General features: G+C 43.8%; 1 protein-coding gene across 1 annotated transcript; it reads left to right on the plus strand.

Moving 5' to 3' along the window:
* Positions 1 to 1172: 1172 nt before the first annotated feature.
* CXADR (CXADR cell adhesion molecule) lies at positions 1173 to 25559 on the plus strand (the record flags this gene model as incomplete). The annotated part of the gene is made up of 7 exons (XM_084277495.1): positions 1173 to 1295; positions 19713 to 19882; positions 20553 to 20751; positions 22242 to 22397; positions 24369 to 24491; positions 24795 to 24933; positions 25292 to 25559. Exons 1-7 carry the CDS (start codon positions 1238 to 1240, stop codon positions 25557 to 25559), a joined length of 1113 nt encoding a protein of 370 aa, XP_084133621.1. The 5' UTR covers positions 1173 to 1237.
* Positions 25560 to 25821: the final 262 nt, after the last annotated feature.

Here is a 25821-nt window from a genome sequence, read left to right on the forward strand (position 1 = left end):
GAAAGAGCTCCGTGTGCCTGAGAGCTTAAAAAAAGGGGAACGTAATGATATAAAAACACTATTTGGACGTTATTATGGGCACCAAAGAAGAAATAACAAACAGTAATGGGTTATTTTTAGAGTTTGTTGGGACTGCAAAGTCTGGACGGCACAGCTTTTTTGTTTGTGGCACTGTTCGGTGATGGGGGCCTTTCGCTGTTAGAGCGGGAGCCGCGGGTGTAACAAAGGGGACGGCACCAGCACAACTTCTCCCTTTGCAGGAACGAACCATAGTGATGGCAACGCGCCCGTGTCAGCTCACAGCTTTGCTGTCGCGCTCTGCGGCAACGTATGCGCAGCGCTACCCTCGCAGGAGGCGTTTTGGTTGCTGAGGCCGGGCCCCACCGAGCCTGCTTTGTGTTCTGAGGAAGGGGACGTGGAGGGGCTTTGCCGTACGCCGAGTGCCAGCCAGGTCCCCAGCTGCCATTTTGGGCGTCGTGCCGCCGCATCAGGCTCCAGAGGCGAGCCCGGCCGCGCCCTCTCGCAAAGCGCCTGGGCCGCCTTTTGTCTTCTCCCGGTCTCCTTCCGACTCCGGGTCCTTCTGGCGAAGCGCGAAGGCGCCGCGCAAGGAGTTGCAGCGGCGTTGCCATGGGGACCGATAAAGGCTGGGTTCCTCTGGCGCACGGGGTGCAAGCGAAGGGCCCGGGGCTGCGCACCGGTGCCGTGACACGCGTCCGTGGCGGTGGCCGCAGCCCCGGGCGTCACTTCAGCCGTCACGGGCACGCTTCACCCTCTCGCACCGGGCATCGGGCGCTCGGGCTAACGCGCCTCCTCGGGCGGCGAGTCCGGCCCGGTGGGGCGGTGAAGTCCCCGCCTGCAGCGGCGCGGAGAGACCCCGCCGGCCCGGCGGCGGGCGGGGACTGCCTCTAGCCGAGGTGTGCAGGCACGTGTTGCCGCGCCGAGGGCCGCCGGCGGCCCCGCACGGGCGCGGGGCGGGCGAGGGGCGGCTGCAGGTGCCGCCGCCGGGCGGGCGCTGCCGAGCGGCCGGGGAAGGGCGGGGTGGGGGAGAGGCGGGGGTAGGCGCGCGCGCGGCGGCCCCGGGGGGGGGGGGGGGGGCTGGGCTGGGGCGGGTGTCGGCCGGAAGTGACGGGGTGAACTGATTCACCTGCTGGGCGGTGCGCGCGGGCGGGGGAGGTGCCCGCCGGGAGTCCGGGGAGCGGAGCCGCCGGTGCCGGGTGCCCGCTGCTCGCGCCGCGCCATGGAGCCGCCGCTGCCCGCCGCGGTGCTGGCGTCCCTCGTGCTGCTGTGCGCCGCAGGTGGGTGCCGGGCGGGGGGGCCGGACCGGGGGGAAGGGGAGAAGCGGCGGCGGCTCCGTCGCGTTGGGAAGAAAAGGCGGCGGGGCGCTGCCTCCCGCCCCGCTTCTCCGCCGGTGGCCGGTGCGGGTGGGTGTGTGTGCCGACCCCGCCGCGCCTCTGCGCGCCTGTGTGAGGGGGAAGGCGGCGGAGCGGCGAGGGGAGCCCCGTCTCCGCTAGCCCCTTTCTCGAGCGGGTGCCGCCGCCCAGCCGCTGCCCGCCCGTGGGTGCGGCGGGTGGCGGAGGAGGCGCGGTGCCCGGGCGAGCGCTGCCGGCTGGGGCGCGCTGCCGAGGCGACCTGGGCTTTGTTCGCCGGCGGGGCGGCCAGCGCCGCTGCCGCGGTTTATCTCTTTTTTCTCCCCCTCCCTCCTCCTCCCCCCCGGCCCCGCCTGCCTCTGCCCGCCCCCCCCTCCCCGGGCAGCCCTCGGCGTGGCTGGAGGCGACCCGCCCCGCTGTGGGACCCGCGTCCCCGCCGCCGCCGCCTGAGGTAAAAACGGCGGCGGCGCGGTCCGTGGTGAGGGGCTTTCCCCGCAGCCCCGGCCGGCGGTGCGGTGCGTGTCGCGGTGCCCGCCCGGTGTCGCTCCCGGCGTCCCGCCTCTGGGCGCAGCCCGGGACGGACGGCTCCGGAGCGGTGCCCGCCGCGGGAGCGCGGCGCAAGAACCAGGCGTGGAAACCGGAGCGAAAAGAACACAAAAAAGACCCCCCCACCCCAAGCTCCGCCAAGCCGGAATGAAAGGCAGCCGGCCGCAGCCCCGCGCGTGTGGTGCCTCGTCGCTGCCTGGGTCTGAGTTGGAGGTTGGCCCTGTTGTGAGGGGCTGGAAGGAGCCTTCGGCAGGGCCCTCGCAGCCCGCGCGTCCTGGAGTCAGTGGCTGCGGTGGGGCTCTGTGGAGAAGGCGTGAGGGGATTAGAGGGTTCGGCGGGGGAAGGGAGTTGAATTCGATGGCTCTAAACGCGTTTGCTTTTCTTGCTGGGAGAAAACAAAGGAGTAGATGCTCCCGAGCAAACAAAACCCAGCAAGCCGAACAAAATGGTGCCTGAGCTGCTAAGAAGTAGGCAAACCTTTCTAATCTCAAGCGCTAGCAGCGGTGGGGTCCCTATAGTGAACTCGGTTGGAGTGCTGTGTTCATGTTTCCTAAAGTTACCTTTTTAAAAAAAAAAAAAAAGAAAAAAAGAAACTTGTAACTAAAGTTGACCCCGGCTGATGTGAAACTGCAAGGTGACAAAACCCTCATGGTGGTTCAGGTTCACAGAAAAATGGGTATGGGTGGTGTCAGGAGGCCAGTTTTTTGTATCCTGTTGAAATGTTAATGCCTTTGTTGATGTCACTGCTGTTTTGGGAAATTACTCGTGGGATCAAAATTCTGTGTCTGTAAGGGAGTGATAAACTCTGATCTTCTGTGTGAAAGGATACCCGTAGTTCTGCATTGACTCTGTTTCTCTAACCAGAGCTGGAAACAATGTAGATTGTGACTAGGTTAGTATTAAGGTGTGTAGTGAAACATGTTATGTAACTAGAGCTGCAAAAAAAAGTTTGTTGTGAGTACAATCATACTTTGGGCTGCAAATATCCGGGGTCACTGCTAGGATATCAGTCTGTGATTCTATAAAGCTAGGAATAAATAATATATGAGTAAATGTGAAAGCAGAACAAAATTTTACACTCTAGCTCTACCGAAGCATACAGCTGTCTTCAGACTTGACAGTGAAATTGGATGACTTTGTAAAGAAAGTAATGTATTTGTGTTTTCTTTAGGAATATCTTTTCCATGGTTGGTTTGGATGACTGCCTTGAGAGACAGACATGTTTCACAGTCCTCTAAAGGAAATAATTTAATTATATACATATCAATCTATCTCACAGGAGTTGATACATGCTCTGAGCTTGCTTGTGGTTTTTGTTCTGCCCTCAGATTGAGCTAATATTTCTAGGTCTGTGTTCCAGACAGACCTTACTTCCTTCATTGAGGGAATGAGTGTTGACAGTTGCTGTTCTCTGTGTGGACCAAACTTTGAGGAAACTAGTTCTTGTGAAGCGGAGTGAAAGCTGCTGGCAGTGGAGGACTGTTTAGGTGCTGAAGTCTTTACTTGGGTTTGTACTACTGCAAAGACTGGTTATTTTAAGGCTTGCATTGTGTACTGTTTTCATTGCTTTGCTTCCCCCTGTGTAAGCCCTTTTCTCTTATTTCCCTATCACTAAAAGTAGAGGATCCAAAACAACTGATTTTGTATAAATAGAGACCTGTCTTGACTGTGCAAAATACAGCAGGCAACGGGGCTATACTGTTATGTGCTGAAATGGGCAAGTGTTTGGATTTAAGCTGACCCTGAACCTTGCTCAGGGGTTTAATCCCCCTATTATGGTCAATTTCACAGTCATAAATAACCAAATAGGGAACTTCCTTTCCCTTGCAGGAAGTTCATCCTTGAGCATTTCAGGCACTAGGGAGGAACAGTGTTTTTCTTTTCTGCCCTTTCACTGTAATTTAGTAATGAATTGTAGTGATTGATGTTGGTATTGCACGTCTGTTCAACTGATAAGTAACTTATGGCAGTTTCTCCTGGCATTGCTGCTTCTGGAGGATGACCACAAAGCAGTAGTGAAATTCATTCTGTCATGCAGACTTCTCATATGATTTACATCTGGATGGCTTTTTCTGCACTCATAAGAGCTTTTTGTTCTTGTACTAATTCTTTTCTATCTAACAATGCATTCCAAGTCTGTGGTGAGAACTTGATGGCTGTTTGAAGTGTCTCTTGGTATGTATTGTAGTATGATGACTCATTCCAAGCAGCTGGGGATTCCCAAAATGTGCAGATTCTGTTTAACTATTATATACCTGTCATCAACAAATTCTGGAATAGGGTAATAGAAATTATGTCCCCCTTCAGATCTTTAGACATCTTTTTTAGATAACTGATTCTAAGCTGCTTTCCAAAAGGCAATACAGATTTGTTTTGAAGAGGAAAGCTCAGTGGTAGAGCTGAGTGCTGGCAGATCATTTTGTTAGGTCTTATGAATTTGTAAACTGATGTATGCTTTTTGGCTAATTCTAACCTTTCCAGGAAGTGCTGTCATCTCAAGAGCTAATACAAAGAAAGTCAGTTGCTTCTCATCTTCAGTGATACTACGCGTGGGTTTGCCTCTGCTGGGACTTCAGGGGGGCTGTGTACGTCCTGCTAACCTTGTCCTGTCTGTGCAGTGTTGTGTTGGGGAAATAACCTCATTACATTTGGAATGAATTCAAGTGTTTTGTAGGGTTTTAGAAGACTAAATATAGGTGCCTAATATCTGATCCTTATTTAACAAATAAGGTGGTGAGCTGTGTCTCTTGAATTTTTCAAAATGTGTAATGGCAAATGACAAATTTTTGATAACTATGAAATGTTAACATAATCTGGTTTCTGTGTAGGAGTAAAAAGTGGGTATATTGGTGATGCCCATTTAGCTGTCAGAAGATATGTTTTGCAAAATAGTAATGTGCTCAAATTGAGAATAAGAATTTGAGTAGATCTTTAAATAAATTCCTGTGTAGTTATTTACCTTAATCTGTAGGGGTAGGGGTTTTTTTAATTGTTGCCCTTGTGGTTGTGGTGTTTTGTTTTTTTTTTTTTTTTTTTTTTACAATAGTAATAGGTATTTTTGTATTGTATTGAAGTTCTTCAATGTGTAATAATTTATTAATAGAAAATAAGCTATTAAATAAAACCAATGTGCATGTGAGCTTTGATAACTCTGTGGTTATATATTGCCCTGTCGTTAAATGATGCTCATAAAACATAAGCATGTGGGAGCAGAACCTAATGCAGACATGGCAAAACAGCATTTGGTGGCTAGTACAGGTGATCAGATGTGTATAATAAGGAACTTAAACCTGTTCATGTTTTTATGCATGTAACAGGATCTTACAGGGGCTTAAATTAGGAGAAATTTGACTACCACAGTAGTTTAATGATCATTCCTATCCCTGTCTCTTCATTGCTAAACCTGGAATGCTTCATCCATTTCAGAATAACTGTAACAAGTTCAAGTTCTTAAGTGTCCATTGACATTAGAAGTTACTCGAAGGTCAGGACTGCTTTCCTAGGCTTTCCGTGTCTTAGTGTGTCAAGAAGTATGCACAACTTTAACCAGAGATGACTTAATGAACTAACTAGTTACTGTCCTTGACCATGAGATCTGTTCTGCAGTCGTTTTGCCTTAACTAATCCGTGTTTATCAGAAGGTATTCCATGCATTCAGTGTGCTGCTGCAAAGATTACAGCTCGTCACTTCGGTCTCCTCTGACTTTCTTCTCCCCTGGGCACTGGCTTCCCCTGTGTTGCATCAAACTTCAGCTGCCTGTCTGTCCTCACTTCCAGTGCCTGGCACAACCTCTTCCAAAGTTCAGTCTGCTTATATAGAGATGAAACTACCCCTCCTAAATGGCTGGTTTAGCTACGAGCTTCCAGTGCTGCTTTACAGAAAACGTGTTGTCACAGAGCACTTGTTGTGCTTTGCTACCATTTGGCTCCGATTCGGCTCCGGCTTCGAGAAATTCCTTGTAAACGGCTTTGAATCTGCAGCAGCACTGGAGTGTTTTAAAACCCATTTGCCACAGTGCCTGCAGGGATTTGTACAGACTAGGCAGCTTGGTTTTGGGGCCAGTATTGTTTCACCATACTGATTCAATAATTTGTTGTTCCTTGTATGGATTCATAAGCTTTTAGTGGCAGAGATTCTCTTTTTGTTCTGGTTGCAACTTCTGGTTCATTTCATGGAGCTTTTAGGTGCTGTGTGGAATGTTATAAATTAGGAGAACCTTCAGCAGTTTTGTGGGGCTCATCAGCTTGTAAGAATTACAGCACCCCTCCCCCCCTTACATCAATTTAATTGCTCTTCCCCCTCCCCTTTTTTTTCTTTCTTTTTAGGGAATTCCTCTTTTTCCTAGCTTGTATCTTTCAGGGGATGGTTATAAAAAGAACCACTTCAAGCCTGTTGCTATGGCAGTAAGTGGCAGTGAAGCTATAGTTCTGTGGAAACCTGTTTCTGTAGCAGTTTTAGTATAAGCAGCCCCTGCATCCTTGCAGGTCATTTCCTTTACCACACAACTGCCTTGATTGTGTGTTGTGGTGAATAGGTCTGAGTTGATGCTGCTTAAAAATTTCGTTTGTATTTTTTTTTTAAACTGGTTAGATTGCAGGATTTGAAACAAGAGTTTTGCCAGCTTGTCCTGGTACAGAGCAGGAATGAGTAACTGGAAGGATGGCTGAAGAAAGAGCATTAGGAGAGAAAAGGCATTCTTCTTGATCAATATTATCTCATAGGTGAGAAACATCTCTCTAACCATGGTTTGAGGGGAGTGGAGTTGGGGAGTCTGACAGCATCACCACAGCAGGAAACCAGTTGAGGTGTTAACCTCAAAGATTATTTTTGCATCCTGTTAATCTGACTCCATGGCAAGCCAGTTCAGGGAGTTTCAAAGCCAGAAAAATATGAAATTTTTGAAGGTCAGTGTTTTAACCTGTTCCTTTACCTGATCCAACTTCATGAGATCAAGTCTTGAGTTGTAACAGGAGCCAGCTGGAACATCAAACCCATATGGCTGGAATGTATTACTATTGGTTTGGGGGTTTGTTTAGTTGTTTGGGTTTTTTTTTTAATGTCACCTACTTACTGTATCATATATACAAAACTTGTGATGTGATGGAGGGGCAGGATTTGGAGGTTTGTTGGCTGGAGGCTGGAGCCATTCACCAGTGCTGTGAAGTCTGTTTGCCACTGTTAAGCAGTATCTGAGGTACTTCATGGTCACAAATTTTGCAGTTCCACTTGCTGCTAAACTATTTAACTAGATATGTTTTTCATGCCCTGTAGCTAAAAACCTACAGTTGGTATGATGAAGGATGATTAAACAGCAAGAAATATTTGGTGTGAATAGAAGAAAGCACGATAATTTCATAAATTCACAATTGTTTTAATTTTTGCAGAGTAAATTTGCATGGGGAATTGGAGTTTCATATATTCACTGATCCTGTGCTTTCAAATCTTCATTTTAGATCTTTTAACAGCATAAGCTATGGGGAATGCTTTATCATAGTTGTTTTAAGGCATGTAAAAATAATGTGTGTCTGTATATTTTAAAGCTTCCCTACATTTTTTTAAATGCCTAGTTAGCTTTGTGGCTGTTTAGAGAGGATATTCTAATCTTTTGAGTTTATGCCTTTCTGGGTGTTTCTAACATGGGGGATGGATGGGAGGGAGGCAAAAGCATTTATGTCATTGTGATGCTTCACCTTTTTATTACAAAAAGACCCCCCATCAACCCAAAAAAAGCTAGTGACAACAAAACTAAAACCCAACCCTGCACTGCTACATGAAATAATTTTCAATCTTAATGGAAAACTTGCATGTGCTAGGAAAACACATGGCTTATTCAGTAGCTCAGAGGAGCCAAACCCCCCTTTACTCAAGTGAAAATAATATGGCTGCTCAGTTAAGTGTCTGTACTTAACTCCCTGATGCATTGACTTGACAGATGTGCCTGGCGTGTCCGCACAGCAAAGGGGTTGGTCCCTTCAGTTTCCTTTTAAACACCATCGAATTGGCAGGGGAAAAAAATCGAACCACGTGCCTTGATTGCTTAGCGACTGCATAAGCCTTCCATATCAGTGTGCAATTGGAAAATAGGTGCCTTGCAGGGCTGAAAGTAGGAACAACAGCTGATATAGACTTGGTAGAGGAGAGGCAGGCTTTTGTGTGAATAAAGCATGTCAGGATTTTGGTCCTGATATATATGTGTATATATATATATTTTTTTTTTTCCTTTGGCTGAAAAAAGTCTTTGTAATGGTTGTCTCTCACTTCATTTCACATTTCTATTGCTACTACTTCTAAGATGGTCCCTTAATGCCTCTTCAGCTCGGTGTCTCACCTTGTGCCTAGCCACGCTACAGATGTGATGCAGTTGTATCTGGTGTGACTTCCCTCGAGGTTGTTGCTATTCCCAGCGACGGTGCTGGGTTACTACTTCCCTCCCTTGTGTGGGAGCAGTGTTGTGCATCTGCGGAGTGAGTCTGTTCGGCCAATGCAAACTAAAACTCGTAATTTTTTTTGAGTGTGGTGCTTTCCTGTTGGGTGAGGGCAGGGACTGAAACCCGTGGGAGGAGGCTGCGCGGCTCCCGGGGTGTAGGGGCAGCGTGAATTTGCTCTGTGGGCGGGGTTCCCCGGCAGTGTAAGCAAACCCTTTCGGCTCGGGCAGCCTCCCGGCTTCTCCGTCTCGGGCTTTGTGCTTCTGCCACTTACCTTCGCTTTGGGGGACCGGCATTTGGAGGGCCAGCCCCACCAGGAGAGGAAAAAAGGCAGAACTTGTGTGCGGTGTCTGTTTGTGGCTGAGTCAACTGGTCGTTCTGGCTGCCTTTTTGCATAAGGGGGGTATGCCTGCATAAGGGGGGTATGCCTGCATAAGGGGGGTATGCCTGCATAACGGAAAGTGACGGCATCAAACCCGAGGATGAGTGGGCAGGACCTCAGCGAATCCGGAGTATTCTCGTTATCATTCCCTAAAACGTTTGAATTAGGTCGTGCTGGATCATTTAAATGTGACCAAGCATTAAAACTCGGAACTTGTAGTGATCTTCTGTAGATGTAGGGCTAAACAACATTCCTGTGCTTAAAATTAAGATTAATCCCCGTTTTTGTTGCAGTATCTCCTCTCCTTTTATGTTGCCCAAGTGTATTCTTCAGTAATGAGATACAAACGCTCCCTCTCTCAACGTGATAAGTGAGTAAGGTCATCAACTGCTGCAGTTGCTAGGATACTCAGCTGGTGACTTTGGGTTTAGCAACAATAAAAGCTCCAAGAATGTGCTGAACAAGTGAGGAGCACAAGGACAGTTGTGAGAGGAAAGGGATGTCAGGGAAGAAGTAAAAGTTGTCAAGCAAAAGTTGTCTGTGTGGGGCAGAGGAAGGGAAAGATGACTAAAGCTTTAGCCTGTGACTTTTTTTTTCTTTTTTTTTTTTTTTTTCTTTCTTGCTTTTCTTTTCAGGCTTTCTTAGTTGCATAACTGTGCCAGTGAAGTCAGTGAATTGTGGTTGGAGTCAGTTGCAGTTGTGGTTGTGATTGAAGTTAAGCTCATGCTACGTATTTGCAGGATTGTGGTTATTTGTGGTTCACTTTATATGAATCTTGTAGTTAAGCTTTTTAATTTTTTAATTTCATTGGGAGGATGAGTAAGTTCTAACTTAATTGTGCAGTGTGGTTTTAGTCTGGGACACGAGTATGCAGTACTACATGAATTAGAGGTAGTTATTTAATGCTGTCAGAGGACATCCTGACTGAAAGAGGGGGTTTTTTGGGGGGTGGTGGTGGTGGGGGTAGGGTGCGTTTTTTTGGGTTTTTTTTTTCCCCTATCTGTGAAGACACATGCTTAGCCTGTTTCCTGTTGGTTTAGTGTTGGCTTTGGGGTTTGCTGTGTGTGTGATTTGGCATAGGATTTGCTCATTCAGGTGGACTTCAGTAGATACTCAGTAACACAACGGTTATTGTTGAATTGATGTATTTTGCCATATTATTCAGACTAGACCAGTGCAGGATTGCTTCAGCTTTGGCTTCTGTTAAAAACAGATCACTGCAAGGTCTTGTTTGTAGTGTTCCAAAGGGGAATAGGTATTTTTGAGCTGTTCTGCAAAAATTGTGACCTTAGAGTGGCTAAATTTTTAAATCTTTGGGACTGGTCAGATTTCAGTGTTTGCTGAAAACCATGTTTCTTCTTGTGAATCTGGGGATCAGGTAGTAGAAAGGGGTATAAGACTTAGTAGTGGAGTTGTCAGTATTTGCTTCCACAGTTTAAAAAAAAAAAAAAGAGAAGTCAGAAATAGGCAAGGAGTAAGTAAACCCATGATTTGAAGAAGTAATAATTGCACTGTTTACTTTAAGGCTAAGTACAACTGGGAGACTTTGCCCAGTAAGTGTGCCTCAGCAAAGTGATGCTCCTCCCTGGGCTGCTCAGAGGAAGTAAAGTTTGGAGATGCAAACCCATTGAGACCACCAGCAGCAGAGCTGGCAATCCAGGTAGAACTTTGCCAGGCTTATTCTGGCATGCAAATGTTTCCTCATATTTTGCTTTAAGTGCTCCTGCTGCTTCAGCAGCCTTTTCTTTGCAGCATATGGCAGAACCACCCTCCATGCACATGTCCTTAGCTGCATCACCTGTGGAAAAAGTGTCCTGAAAACTTAAGCAAATCAGAGCTCTGGCAGTTTGTTTGCTCAGCTTCGTTCCCTTATCAGGGAGGCAGCTGAGATGAAATGTGAAAGAGAAATTTAAACTCTTTCCTCTATGGAGTGTCCATAAAACGCTTGTCCTCTTTTCTCCAGAAATTACTTTGTGGATTTAGTTTCCTGAACCATTTTTATATTTAAGTCAACCAGAAAGGAGGAAACAATGTTTGGAGCAATGACTGGGAGCCAAACCTCTTCTAGGTGAATGTTTTTGTTCCTGGGTTGTCTTTACTTCCACGCTTCCCCCACCCCACCCCTATCTTCTTTGCATAGTAGAAGGGCTTCACTAAGATGTGTGACTGGTTAGCTAAGAGAGCGCTATCCTGGAAGGTATGAAATGCAGGTGTGAACATGTTTTTGTCTGAATGTTGAATCTCTGTCTTTAGGAATTAGCCTGTGCTCTGCCTGGTGGACTCAGGCTAGTATAGAGAGGCAAGTTTTTATCTTCTAAACTTTTTGGATTGGGTCTTCTTGAGGTTTAAATAATGGGTTCTATAGTATGTTGATGTCTGTAGCTCTGGAAATTTTCAATCTGGAAGTGTGTGATACTTCCACTAAGATGGTGTAGGGTTTTTTACTTATTCTTATTCATACTATGAAATTTTTATTGCTACGTTGTATGATAACTACACTTGGGGTGTCAAGCATGGGAAAAATGTGGTCTGCGGAGCATATTAAACATTAACTATTTTAACACTTTTGGTACGAGCAGGACAGTACTTCTTTTGTTAGAAAAAGCTTTGTGATTTGCCTTTATCAGTAGTGGGTTATCCTAAAAATCTGAACTATCTTCAGAGTTTTGCAATCATGGCATACTAAAACCAAACCTGCTTTGTGGACGCATCTGCTGTAGATTCAGGTGCAGTAATGCTGTGCCATTTTTTTTCTTGTTTTATTCACTGTTGCATGATTATCTTGCTTTTGGTAGTTTATTGTCTGTTGTTTGCCTGTTCCTTTCCCTGATCTCTTGCTTCTTATTACATCAGGTGAGGTTGCTGTGCAGGTAAAGCATTCTTTAGTACTGATGTGCCTGACTAAATTAACAGGACATATATTGAGCTACTATGTATTTTTCATTCTGTCCTGAAATGTTTTATGACAGTATCTTTATACTTTGAAACTCGGAAGTTATCTTTTACAGCCATTCTCGCATCAAACATCCCCAAATCTGTTGAATTTGCTTCCTAAAAGGAAAGAAACTAATTTTTTGAAGTCCTTCTGCTAAACTTCTCTTTTTGTTCTTTATTGCCATTGTTCCTGTAATGTTTACTAAGTTAAAGATGACTCCTTCTTAGTGACCTTTCTTTGTTGTTCCATGTCACGTGTCCCACAGAAAAAACAGCGAAGTTGAGAAAATAGGTATGACTAGAGCTGGCTGAAAAGCTGGAATTGAATTTCTTCCCATCACTCTCTGTCCCCCAAGTTGCTTACCCTGAATTTCTGAAGCCTGGTATAACTTCTGCAGAAACTGAAGAGGGGTTAATTCTGCCTCAGTCTCTGTCAGATCAGGACTAGAAACAGGGTGTTTTCAGGATCTCTTGCAGTATGGTGACTCTTGCTGGGAACTGTAGGGTTTATGACACGTGGGAAACTAGACGTACCGAAGCTTCAGAGCATTTTGGGCCCAAGTTGTTGAAGGCTATGACTATAGTGGGGCCTGGCTTTTGCTGTTGGAGGTAAGGTGCTGGGAACTGTGGGAACTCAAATCTGATGCTAGGCTCTTTTGGCCTTTGGGGGTGTCACTGGTAAAGCTAGGATTCAGTTTTTTGTGCATTCAGTTGCGATAAACCATGGCAAAACAGTGTAAGGAAACTACGCATCCTGTGGCCATCTTGGCTCTGCTGATGTGACAGCCTCTGGATGCTGTAAAAAGCACTAAAATAAGTCGAGTAAAATATTCCTTTCCATTTATTTTTGCAAAAGCAACTTCTAATCCATTTCATTAGCAGCACTCTACCTTGTAGAGGCTTCTTTTGTCATACTTGAGGATATTGAAGTTTTGTGTAGCGAGGAAGCAGATTGAGAGCTTCCTGTAGGGATTTCAGCCACAGAGGACAGTTGGGTTTGTCCTAGTGTGCCAGCAAGCACTAGGTACGCTGTAGTGTGTACCTATCTTGGTGTGTACTCCATCATTGCCAGAGGTGTAAATTTGACTCCTTGATTCTACAGGACCTCTTTTCAGAAATGTGGTTTTGAAATGTGGTTCTGCCTGAGTGGTGGTGGGCAAGGGGAGACTTGGAGAACTTTGCTTTAAGGTATCATTAAGCTAGCCTAAAAGAAGTAGGATATTAACTGTTGATGAGAGGCATGTTCAGGAGTAAAATGAAGGTGATGGAGGGTGGTGGTTCTTGAGACTGAAGTCTGTCGTGAAAAGATTTGATCCCAGTTACATCCAAAATCTGCATTTGAAAGAGTCTAAGCTGAAGCATCTTTGAGAGTAACATTTATAGCATGTGTATCTCAAAGTACTAATGTGTATTTCTTTTTGTCATTGTTACTTAAGGTCTCATTCTGTGAAGAAAAGCATTTATGTATCTACAGCCATTTCTTGTTTGTAAACAAGTATTGTCAAACAAGGTATGTTTTGGAGACCCTGCTACTAGTAGGCCTGCTTGAGAGCATGCACTAGCAGTGCAGAGATTGCAGATAGATGGCTTTAAGTGCAGCAACATCTCTGAACTCAACTCTCACCCCATGTGGCAGCAGACTCTGCTTCTTTGCACTTGTGGTCCTCTGTGAGTTTGCCTCCGTGGTGCATCCCCCCTCCTCTGTGTCTATCAGCAGCCATACCTTCTGCTGTTCCATGCTCCTCTCCTGTTACCTATTTAGGGACAGACTCTGTCTAGTGGCTTACGTAACACTTCTGTAACATAGAGCTATCTGATGCCAGGAATGTTCTTGTCAGGTTTAAATATAAATTTGGATTGGTGTAAGCTGGCAATCCAGAAATGCAGTTTATCCTGAATTTTTAACTTTTTTTTTATTTGAATGAAAATGTACTAGTGCATAAATAATCTAATAAAAATTTGCTTTCTGTCATTTGTTGGTATATGTTCCAGCACTGTATCTGAGTTGAAAGGAAGGTGGCCTTGCTCCATTTATTTTGTCTGTTTTCTGTATAGAAGATTCTTTTATACTAGAAAACCATCTCTAACAAATTCTATCAAACATTTAATTTTCCCATGGTTATTCCTTAAAATATTAATAATGTAGTTTACAAAGTTATGTTCCACTTGAATGGCCTTTGAAGGTATCTCAGGATATTCAGAAGGAACTGCAGTTTCTGTAAAGGTGGTGTACAGGTTTAGAAACCTTCAGAAGATGCAAAGAACTTGTTCAGTCATACAGGTACAATGTTCTTTAGGGTCAGTTTCCCAGAGAAAGAGTACTTAATTTCACATTAAGAAACTTATATCTGAATGCTCATAATCAAGAATGTATATTGACCTCCTACATTCCCCGACATAAAATTTTATAAGGGATAGTGCTTATTGTTCTGCGTCGAGGAATGGTCCTGGTCTCTTCTTACCCAGGCACAGAAGTTCATTAATTTGCTTGCCCTGACTGAACATGGCCTTCGCTCTCCATGCCAAGTATTTGTAGGCCAATATACATGCATTTGGACCAATTACACCTCTTTGATAGTTTCCAGTTGTTTTTTTCAGTCACTGTTGCATGCTTGTGAGCCTAAGCCTTACACTGGCTTATTTGCTGCAATTAGTGATTTGCAGGTATGTTAATGCTAAGCATTTGAATAAACAGGATAACTGACTTGAGGCCTCACCGTCTTTCTGGTGTGTTAAAAGAAGTCTGAAAAAGATCTGAAATTTATCCATGAAACTCTGCTCACCAAAACACAGATCTTCACTCAGCTTGATGAAATGTCTGCCTGTCACATACTAGCGGTTAGATGCCACAGTTGATCCAGTCACGTTTAGAGGAGCATACTAGGGGAGCAAAGAAAAGCTGAATCGTCTTGATTTGAGTGGAAATTGGAGGGAGGTGAGGCTTGGGCAACCTTGGGGAAAATGTCATCCTGTCACTCTGTGAATCTGCTTCAAATAGCTCTTTAATGCAGGAACAGAACTGTTTGTTTTGGAGGTGACCTCAGCCAACCTTCTGCTCCAGAGTCAACATTAAGTACTTTGGTCTTGTCTGTGTCAGCTGTTGCTACATCACCTGCCCTATTTTCCTTCTTGGTTCTTTACTGCTCACGTATTCGAAGCAACTTCCGATGTTGCACTCAGGCCCTTTGGTTCTCTCTGCTCTGGTTGGGTTTTGGTTTCCCAAGCAGGGACACTTCATGGCCGGGCAATACTTCTGTATTCCTACACTGGTAGAATGTTCTCGCTTCCTCTTCCTCAGGCTGAGCTGCTGATCAATCTACTTATTTTCCCAAGTGTTGGGATGTACTTTTTGCGTGGCTAGAAGCAGTTGCCCTTGAAGACCTGCCAGCTGTACTGAGCTCTTTTGCCTCTCAGAACTGGGTCCCACAGAATTCGTAACTCCTGAGTAAGGCAGCCTGCCCTCCTGAAGCGCGGGGTCTCTACTGGATGTGCCTTCCTCACTCCTGGATTTTGAACTACATTATTTCACGGTCACTACAGTCAAGGCTGCCATTGATCCCATTCCCAGCAAGTTGTGGGGTTTTATTTTGTTGCTGTGTTTTTTGTTATTTTTTAAAAAAAAGCAGTTCCAAGAAAGTATCAAGTGGGTTGACGCATTTAGCAGCTGTTTCTCTCTGAAATCTTCCAGAAGCCGTCTAGATTGATTGTGCCCTGTTTTGTTTCCCTTTCAGTAGATGTCAGAGAGGTTACAGTGTCCCACAATAACCAGGCTCTGTGACTTTAGACACTTTCTGGAATTGCTAAAAATGAATTCATCTGCTTTTTCAACCCTGATCTTGTAACAGACTTGGACTGTGATGTTACCCATAAGGACCTCTCCTTAAATGCTGACCTACAAGCTCTCAACAAGCCTTGTGTCTGTCCCATAAACCATGTTTTTATGTTCCAGCTGCTCCTTCAGATAGGAGACAGTTCACCTCTTGTTCTTCCTGACTTTCTTGAAAAGCCTGTATGCATCCATAACAAAGATCTTGTCATGTGAGCTGTCCCATGTGTCTCAGTTAACTCTGGTGTCATGGTTCTGTGTACAGGTAGTTGAGATGGTTCCCATTTCAGCATCTTTTAGGCTTGCTAAGGTCTCTTCCTCCCACCAACCTGACCCGTGTACTACTTAACGTGTCTGAATCTCTGTTCCATCCCTTCACTGCAAACTTCTATCACCATTCCCTGACAGATCTCATTTAAAGTCCTTGTCACTAGGTCTGATGTTCTACATTGTAAGTGGATCCCATCTCTTGCTTAACTGCACTCTTTTCTCAGGGGTACTTGTGACCATAAAAATTAAAGCACTGCCTGCAGTACCATCTCTGCAGAAAGTAGTTAACCTGCAGGAAGTATCTCTGCAAGACTTTTCCTCTTCACATGAAAGGCCAAGGAGAATAAATATCCCCTGGGGTGCCACCTTCTCCTTTGTCCCTGGTGTTCTTCAGTTTCTCTCGATTCTCCATGTCTCCTTTGTTAGTAGCACTGGTGTCTGTGTGTGTAAGTAAAGTTGTTTGTTGTTGTTGAGTTTGGGGTTTTCTTTTAGTTTGTTTTGAGTTTCTTTTTTGTTTTGCTGTTTATTTTTTTTAAAGGTAGTAGTGGCAATAAGGGGTAATAGTCCAAGGGTCAGAAGAGCCTTGGCAGTCTCCAACGTGATTAATCTGGCCACACCCCCTTCACAAGCAAATCTGGCAGCAGATGTGCTTCCTGTTGCAGAAGGGAGTCTTCAGCTAGTATTTATTACCTGCCAATCCCTTGTATTGCTAATGCTTAGTTCTAACCTGGATAGCTCTGACACCTGCCTTAATTGAGATGCTTGCTGCTTTTGCTGCTCCTGCCTGTAGTACTAGTGTTGTCCCCAAAAAAAGTGTAAAATAACTTTACATGCTTGTGCTCTTAGCATAAGAGAGAGAATGTGAAGCATAAGTGTACTAAAAATGAGGGCCATGAGGGGCTGGGAGATGTGCAGTAAGAAAGGAGATGACATCTATGAAAAATCTCAAGACTTAGAAGGCTCAGCCCAACGTTTGAATATCTCTCATATCAGCTGATGTGTGCTCCACATGCAGCTATCCTGAGATTCATGTGCTTCATCTTCCATCGACACATTTACATGCAGTCAGTGTGTGTGTGTGTGTGTGTGTGTGTGTGAAAATACTATACCTGTGCTTCCAGAGTTTAAATTTTTCTAAGCCTTCTGTGAGGAATAAATTTCTGGCAGGTCACTTTAGGCAGTTGGATTCTGCTTTTGTTTGGCTTGTGGTCACTATGTGTAGTTTCATACTCCTTGGATCAGAGGAATGAGTACTGTATTAGAAGCTCAGACCAAACTTTTGGCTTTTAGAGTACTTTAAGCAAGCTGCCATGTGACAGGCAGAACTGTCAGAGCCTAGTTTCTTAGGGTAAGTTTCTGAAATGTAGGACTTTCAGCTTCTGACAAAATTTTTCTTCTGTGTGCCCAGTGTGCTTGTTCCCTCTCTGTGTTCTGCAATCTGGATGACAAATAGTTTATGTGATGTCCACTTGGAAATTGTACTCATATGGAGTGGTTTGGCAAAGAAGAGGCAAGAGGTGGTTGAAGAACTTAATACCTCTTAGTTATGTCAGCATAAATGAGTTAACTTCAGGGATGCCTGGCTGTACTGGACTGTTATTTCTGCTTTAGTATTTGACTGAAATTCTCAGAGATGAACAAGTAATGACAGAAATGGACATATGAACACTTCTGTCTAGTTTTCTTCAGCTATGTTGTGTGTTTCCTCAGGCTTATATTTTTTTCAGGGGGGGCTTACGCTCTTCAGTAGTGTTGTAGAATCTCCCAAGTATGAGTTCTGTTACGTGCTGCCCACCGTGAAGAGCCAGATGTCATTGTGTTCCTCCTACTTGAATGCCTGAACACTTTGTGAAATCCTCAGCCGGTCCCCTCAGGGGAGAGCAAGCGTGTGGTCTGCGGTGACCTGCTGTGGAACCGCACATGGCAACGTGCCTGTGGCTGGAGATGCTGTCACAGGGCAGAAACACTGCTTCAGTGACTAACTTTATTTCTGAATGAAAGCTTTTAATTTGCTGGGTTATGGATTTGAGGCTTTTAAGGAAGTAACATCAGTTACTAAACTGTATTTGACATCCCATCTCTCTTCTTTAATACGGGAAAAGGAAATTGCAGAAATGCAATTTGGGCATTACCTTGAGAATGTTGTGTTACTGTTCCCTGATGAGGCAGTAGGGAAGAGGGGAACAGAAGAGTATGGAAATCACTGAAAAACAGATGAAGAGTTTGCATTCTTTGTTACTGTGTTTTATTGAAATATGAATGTTCTCTGAATCTACCCATTTCTAGAGACAATGGTTAGTAGCAATACTGGCTTTGCTTGTGCAAAGCTGACCAAACTTAAGGTTTACACTAATATATTTCACTTGTCAAATGACCTTCTGAAGAAGTTTACAGTGGCTAGTATTACACTTGGAAATTTGAAAGGATCTTTTAGAGTGGGATAGCATCTGTGGCAAGTCTAACAGCATTCACTGAGATCAGTATCACTTAGGAAATAGTATTAATTCAGCCAAGTACCAGAGAATTAGTTGCTTGTTTACTGTTGTCAAAACAGAGGTGACACAAATGTGTTAGAATTATATTTGAGCAGAGGTAAGTGTGGTGGTGGGAACCATTGCACCTAAGTCTCCTTTGTAACTCAATTTGTACTTGGTTTGGTTTTGTTTTGTTTTCCTGGAATGAAAGTGATGCTATGCAAAGCAATATTATGAATGATAGGAGGCAAAATAATCCTACCTAATTTGTAACTGTATGCTGGTAATTAACAGTTGGGAAGGTCTTTTCTTGGAGGCTTTTGCCTGGAATTTTGTGTACCAAGTGCTCCTCTTTTTAAATGTGTCTCTCTAATTTTATTCCACCTGAGGCCATCATTCTACAGATGCACCAAAATGATCTATATTCTCACTGGCCACTCTTGTGGCCTTACATCTGCTGTGGCTGTGGCAATACCTGTGTGACTGTCTAGCTGTGGTGGGCAGCAACCTACACACATAAAACAATTGCCATAAAGGAGGGGCAATCTTGATTGAGGCATTTTGAGTAACTCTGTTTGGGTCACTGTATAGATTCTTTCTCAGGGCTGAATTGAGGAGAATTGGTTGTTTGGAAATGACCTTTGCTGACAGGCATGCAGGTCAGCAGCAAGTTAAACACAAGCCAGCAGTGTGCCCAGGCAGCCAGAAGGGCCAGCTGTATCCTGGGGTGCATCAAGCACGGCATTGCCAGCCAGTCCAGGGAGGGGATTGTTCTGCTCTACACTGTGCTGCTGTGGCCTCACCTCGAGTTCTGGGTGCAGTTTTGGGCACCACAGTATGAGAGGGATACCAAAAGTATTGGAGAGCGTCCAGAGGAGGGTGATGAGGATGGTGATCCTTATGGGTCCCTTCCAACTCAGGATATTCTGTGATAAGGATTACACACCCTTTTTTGAGGATTAAGACAAGCAGAAAGGACTAACAAATCTAAAAAGTCATTGAGATTTTTGGGAAGGATTTGTCAGCTCCCTACAGATAGAACGGCCCTCAAGGTAGAGTAACTTAGTTTGATCAAACCTAGGACTTCATGATGATTCTGACCACCCAGGCAGACTTTACCACTGTTGCATGATCTCATTTTACCAATGAGGGATTAGTGGTAGGGTGGCTTTGTAATAATCTGAAAAATCTGTTGCTGCAGGTTATAATTTATTTAGCTTTGTATGGGACCTGAATAGTACAAAATAAATTGCATGGTTTGAATGAGGTACCTACCTGCTGCATATGATTCCACATGAAAAGTCCATGGCTCTGCATTGTGTTTGGTACACTATGCACCGGATCTCTTTAAGTGGTAACAAGTCTAATGACATGATTTCTATACTGGAAAAGTACATGATGGATTTGAATGTATACAAATATGTAATAGAATATTTACAGTAAAACTGTATGTGCAGTATTTAAAAAAAAATAAAATATTTTGATAGGTCTAACAAGAAGCCTGAGCATAACTTCAGCTGACCAAACAATGTTCGAAAAAGCACAAGGAGAGAAAGTTACGTTGCCATGTACTTTTGTGCTCTCAGAAGAAGATGAAGGCCCACTAGATATTGAGTGGGTATTGATACCAGCAGATAATCAAAAGAAGGAACAAATAGTAAGTAGAAACTTTTTTTGACAGTGTTAATTCAGTTGAGTAGGTAAATATATGAACTTTGTTACTGACTTCTTAGTCTTCCACCTTTTGAGGCTGGGATGCTTGTGATCTTAAATTACTTTGAAGTGCTAGTCATATGAAATCTAGTGGGATCTTTGGAATAGCAGATTAAGTCTGAAATGTGAAGAAGTTTCTTCAGTATAAACTTATCTTCTAAAGGAGAACTCTAAAATTAAAAATGCTTCACGTACAGAAAATAAAGTATGCTTTTCTGCCTGCATTATTTTCCTGGCTGAAAACTGACGTCAGTGAATTTAAGTATCTTATTTCTTTTTGTTAGTTACAAACCCTATGCTTACTTTGGAGGCCTTATCAAAAAGATGACTTATTTTAGTAGAGAGGTTTGACAGAATGAAGATTAGAGCAACTTGAGGCAGTTTTCTTTCAGCTAGAAGTCAAGGCTGACATGCTGCTACTTGGACAGGTGTTTGGTTGGGGTTGTTCACTGGAGTACTGTGTGCGATATGTTGAAGACTGAGATATGTGGCTATGTCATGCTTTGGGGATTATCTAAAACAGCAGAAAGAAACTGTCAAGAATTCGATGATACCAAATGATTCTGAGTGTTTAAATGCCAAGTGGATTTTTGATTTTTCTTTTTTTTTCCTAGATAATTATGTATTCTGTAGACAGGATTTACAATCATTATTATGCTGCTGATCGGATGCAGTTTACTAATCCTGATCCCAGATCTGGTGATGGTTCCTTGGATATCCTGAACTTAAAGTCAGCAGACACTGGCACGTACCAGTGCAAAGTGAAGAAGGCTCCTGGAGTTCAAAGCCAAAAAATACAGTTGACTGTACTTGGTAAGAAAATGATTTTTCTTGAATTTTCAGTGATACTTTTCTGTGTTTATTCCACCTTGCACTTGATATCTAAAGTGAAAATGTCTGTCAAAATCATACTGACTCTATGATTCTATGACTTGGCTGGAGGGCAGATGCCCACCAAAGCTGCTCTTACCACTCCCCTCCTCAGCTGGACAGGGGAGAGAAAATGTAACAAAAAGCTCACAGGTCGAGCGTTCTCTCACAGGGAGAGATCGCTCACTGGTTACCATCATGGGCAAAACAGACTTGACTTGGGGAAAATGAATGTATTTCCAAATGAAGCTAGAATAATGACAAGTGAAAACAAATCTTAAAACACTTTCCTCCCACCCATCCCTTCTTCCCAGACTTAACTTAATTCCCTGTTTTCCTTACCTCTTTTCCACACACACACACACACACACACACACACACACACACACACACACACACACACACACACCAGCCTCCCCAGCAGCACCAGCACAGGGGGATGGGGAATGGGGACTGCAATCAGCTCATCACATGTTGTCTCTACCACTCCTTCCTCTTTAGAGGGCAGACTCCTCATGCTCTTCCCCTCCTCCAGTATGGGGCAACTCCCACAAGAGAGTCCTCCATGAACTCCCAACACGACTCCTAGCCATGGGCTGCAGTTCTTCCTGAACTGCTCTGGTGTAGGTCCCTTTCAAGGGGTGCAGTCCTTCAGGAACAGACTGATCCAGTGTGGGTCCCTTCCATGGGGTTACAAGTCCTCCTGATCTGGTGTGGGCTCCTCTTTTCATGAGTCCACAGGTCCTGCCGGGAGCCTGGTCCAGCACATGCTTCCCATGTGGTTGCAGCCTCCTTGGGTGCATCCACCTGCTCTGGTATGGGGTCTGCAGGTGGATGTCTGCTGCACTGTTAACCCCTGCAAGCTGCAGGGGTACAGCCTGCCTCGCCATGGTCTTCTCCATGGTCTGCAGGGGAATCTTCTGCCCTGTCAATTAGAGTACCTCCTTTCCCTTCTTCCTTACTGACCTTGGTGTCTGCAAAGCTGTACCTCTCGTTCTCACTCATCTCTCTGGCTGTGAATGCCAGTCCTTTTTTTTCCTGCTGCTAAACTATGTTATCCCAGAGGTGCTGCTACCATTCCTGATGGTCTCAGCCTTGGCCAGCAGCAGGTCCATCTTGGAGTAGGCTGGCATTGGCTCTGCAGCTTCTAGCAGCTTCTTGCAGAAGTGACCCCCTGTAGTGCCCCTGCTACCAAAACCTTGCCACCCAAACTCAATACAGGTAGACCCAATTCTGTTTTGAGGATTGAAGGGAATAATGTGCAGAACAAGGAACATTGAGAAAAATCCTGTGTGTGGCTTGTATTTTGTAGAAAACCTTCCCATGCTTTGTTGCACCAGCACTTTTAGCGAAGTAGATACACCTCCTAAAATACAGCTAGTGAGCATTTTTATTGTGACTATCATTAATTCAGTAATACTTTCCTTTATTAGTAAGGCCGACAAGAACTAAATGCTCCATTGAAGGGTCACAGGAGATTGGAAAAGACGTTACCTTGAAGTGCACATCACAAGAAGGATCCCCGGTTTTGTCTTACGACTGGAGAAAAGTATCTGGCACAGAGGAACTTCCTGCCACTTCCATGCTAAGTACTGCAACACTTAAAGATTACAGTTATGGTTTTAGCTTGTCTTGCAAGCATCTCATGCTTAGTTTTAGTATAGAGCAATCAAGATAAATGTCACTTCTGTCCTCTCACTGAGTAGTAAAACTGACTTTGAAACAAGGTGGGTTTTTTTTTATTTCCATAGTGGGAAATATTTCAGGCTTTTAAGTTGAGATTCTTACCATTAGGCTGCAGAATTGTGCTCTTCTGTGCATGAATGTTGTGAGTTCTCTTGCTTGGTGATACTAGCTGCATTTGTGTACAGATGGACAGTGGAGAAGAGTAAGGAAGGGTCTAGGCCAGTGATAAGAGCTGTCACCATGGAAGAGGGATAAAAAGCTTGCATTTTATTAGAGATCGACCAACTTCATGATCGAGTGACAGAACCTCTTCCTTAAAAAGGGGATACAAGTCTTTAGAAGAAAAGTTGTCCAAAGTGAAGAGAAGGCTTATTCTCTTCTTAAAAGAGCTAACATCCAGGAAGGAGTTACATGTTACCAATTTTGACTGGTGGTTCCCAAATCATTGTAGTAGTGATAGTGGATTGAGAACTTAATTGTAGAAGGTTGAAGTTCTGAGTCTTAGTTTTGTGAAAATTATTCCAGAATATGTATTTTTTCAGTACTTTTTGTGTGTCTATATAGTTATAAAACTTTAAACCTGGTGATGGTGTGTTTTCCTTGCAGATGAAGCAGATTAAGAATCTGCTTACAAACAGATGTAACTCAGGTTGTGCAGGACAGACAGGACAAAGTGGTGTCATGTGTCTAAAAGCAGCCAGTGTGCATGTCTAGAGGAAAGAACTCGTGTGGCTCTTCCTCATAGAGGTCTCCTGTCCTCCCTTAACTTGCGCCTCGGGAAATTCACATGTGGTTTCAGTTGACTTTAAATCTATTTAAAACGAACAAAAACTGACTTCTGCAAACTTCTCCAATGTCCTTTAAATGTTTGTTGTCTACTAAAATTTGTAGTACCTAGGACACAATTCTCTTAAATCAGCTACATATGAAGAACCTCATACCAGTCTCCATTTTGGTCCTGCCTCCTGGTAGTGCCGTTTGATATCTCTTATTTTTCTGACAGTGACCATTTGATAACTAATGTCCTTCTCTGTACCACTCACAATCTTAGGCTTATGTTGTTACTACCTTTCTTGACATCCCAATTTTGTCTCATGGTATCAAAAAACCCACTGATGACAGTATCAGTGCTGGACAAGGATGACAAGGAAGTGTGCAAAAGTAGAATGTAACTCGAGAAAACAATGTTTGCTTTGGGCTTGTGGATGTAGGTTTGGGGACACTGAGTGTGTTCTCAGGAATCTAGATGTTACCTAACTCCTGTTCAGCAGAGAGAGCTAAGTATTGGTTTGGTGCTTTGTCCCTGTGACGTAGTCTCTTCCAGTGCAAGCCATGTGAAGTTTGTGTAGAAGAACCTCACAAAGGTAGCTGTGCCTGGCTTTGGAGGCTCTGGGGAAATGCTGTTTTAATTATTACTCCTTAATGTGTCCTATTCTGTCAGCATAGCTAGACTTAATTAGTCACCTGTTGGAGTGCAGTGTTTAGGTTAGATTCACCTCATGTTGAACAAGGGAACAGGCAGCAGGCCTATTGTGTCTCAGTCTAGACAGAAGAGGAGGAGGAGGGATGCAGTTAATCTTTGGTGTTTTAGAATTCTACGTTAGGATGAGAGAATTTGCTGCTTGAAGCATTTGTTCCTTTCTGTTAACAGAGCAGTTAGCCTGTAGGTTGAGGAAAAAAATCTCTAATGAGGTAAAAGGCTTTTACGAACAATAGTGTGTTACAGCATGGAAGACTTCTGGTTTTATTTGGGTATTTTTAATACAGCCTTTTTTGGGGTAAGACTTCGTCCCCGTGCTGGAATACTTATTCTGTAGTATTGAATATGGTGCTAAACTGTGGAAAATGGTAAACCTTTTATTTCTTGTTTGTAGATAAAAATACAGGGGAACTTCTCCTGAAAAACGCCTCTCAAGACTATTCTGGTGTATACAGTTGTGTTGTCTCAAACAGAGTTGGCACCGATGAATGTTCTGTTGAGCTGAATGTCACCCCTCGTAAGTGTTTGCTGTGTAATGGTCATACAGTGTTTTCTGTATTAAACCAGAATAATCCTGTTTCTCTAAACTCCTAAAATGTTAAAACAGCCCTATTAACTGATGATTGCCACTTTGAAGTCTTCCCAAAATGTTGCTTTTCATATGCTACTTTTTAAAATGCAAGTGATTGAGCCATATCCTCTGTAATTCAGTTATATGCTATTAACCTGGATCATGTAGAAACGTGCTGTTTTTACTGTTGAGAGAAAGTTGTTTGTGTAAATTTGACACTTAACAAACAGTATTATTTATCTGTTCTAGCTATAAATACAGCTGGTATAATTGCTGGAGCTATTATAGGAACTCTGCTGGGTGGTCTTGTACTGGGTTTCCTTGTCGTCTGTTTCTGTAAGAAACAGAGGGAGAAGAAATATGAGAAAGAAGTACATCATGATATCAGGTAATGACATATCTCTGATTTCTGAGCAGTATGTTTTGAAGATTAACTTTTACCTGTGCTTTTCTGTGAGGAAGATACTTAGTAATAGAGACTTCTGTCTTAATCTGGAAAGTTTATTAACAAACTAACAGTTTAGCAGAGAACTTCTTGTTTTTGGTGTAGCTAGTCATGTCTAATTTCGGTAAAGAATTTCAAAGCAGTGAATGCTTTAAACTTTAAGTAATATGTGAACCTTTTTTGGCTACTATGTCAGAATAGAAAAAACCAAACTGAACATTTGTTTTGTGAACTTGCCCATAGTAATAGTGACTGAGCTCTTATTCTGCAACCGTTTTTGTTTTGTGTCTCTTAACATCAGGGAAGACGTTCCACCTCCGAAAAGCCGCAGCTCAACAGCCCGCAGCTACATAGGGAGCAATCGCTCTTCTCTGGGTTCCATGTCGCCCTCGAATATGGAAGGATATACCAAAACCCCGTATAGCCAAGTCCCAAGTGAAGACTTTGAACGTACTCCTGCTCAAAACCAAGCCTTTGCACCTTCAAAGGTAGCTGCACCTAATTTAAGTAGAATGGGAGCTGTTCCTGTGATGATTCCAGCACAAAGCAAAGATGGGTCCATAGTATAAAATATTATTAATTTAAATGCTGTTTTTTAAGTGTTCATTGTAAGTATTAGAGAAAACGACGATGTTTCATCCCCTATTTTAAACAATGGCATGCAGTTTTCTGTGACGAAAATGAACCAGTTTGAAAAGCCACCAATTCTCATTTTTAATTTTAAACTTACTAGTACATGACAGTTGAACTATTTGCTAAAATATCGATGTTCCTAAATATATCTATGGGACGGTGAAGGTGTTTGGACCTCTGATAGGTTGCTGAAGAGAC

Source organism: Gallinula chloropus (assembly GCF_964237585.1).
Source record: "Gallinula chloropus genome assembly, chromosome: 1".
Classification (NCBI taxonomy): Eukaryota; Metazoa; Chordata; class Aves; order Gruiformes; family Rallidae; genus Gallinula; species Gallinula chloropus.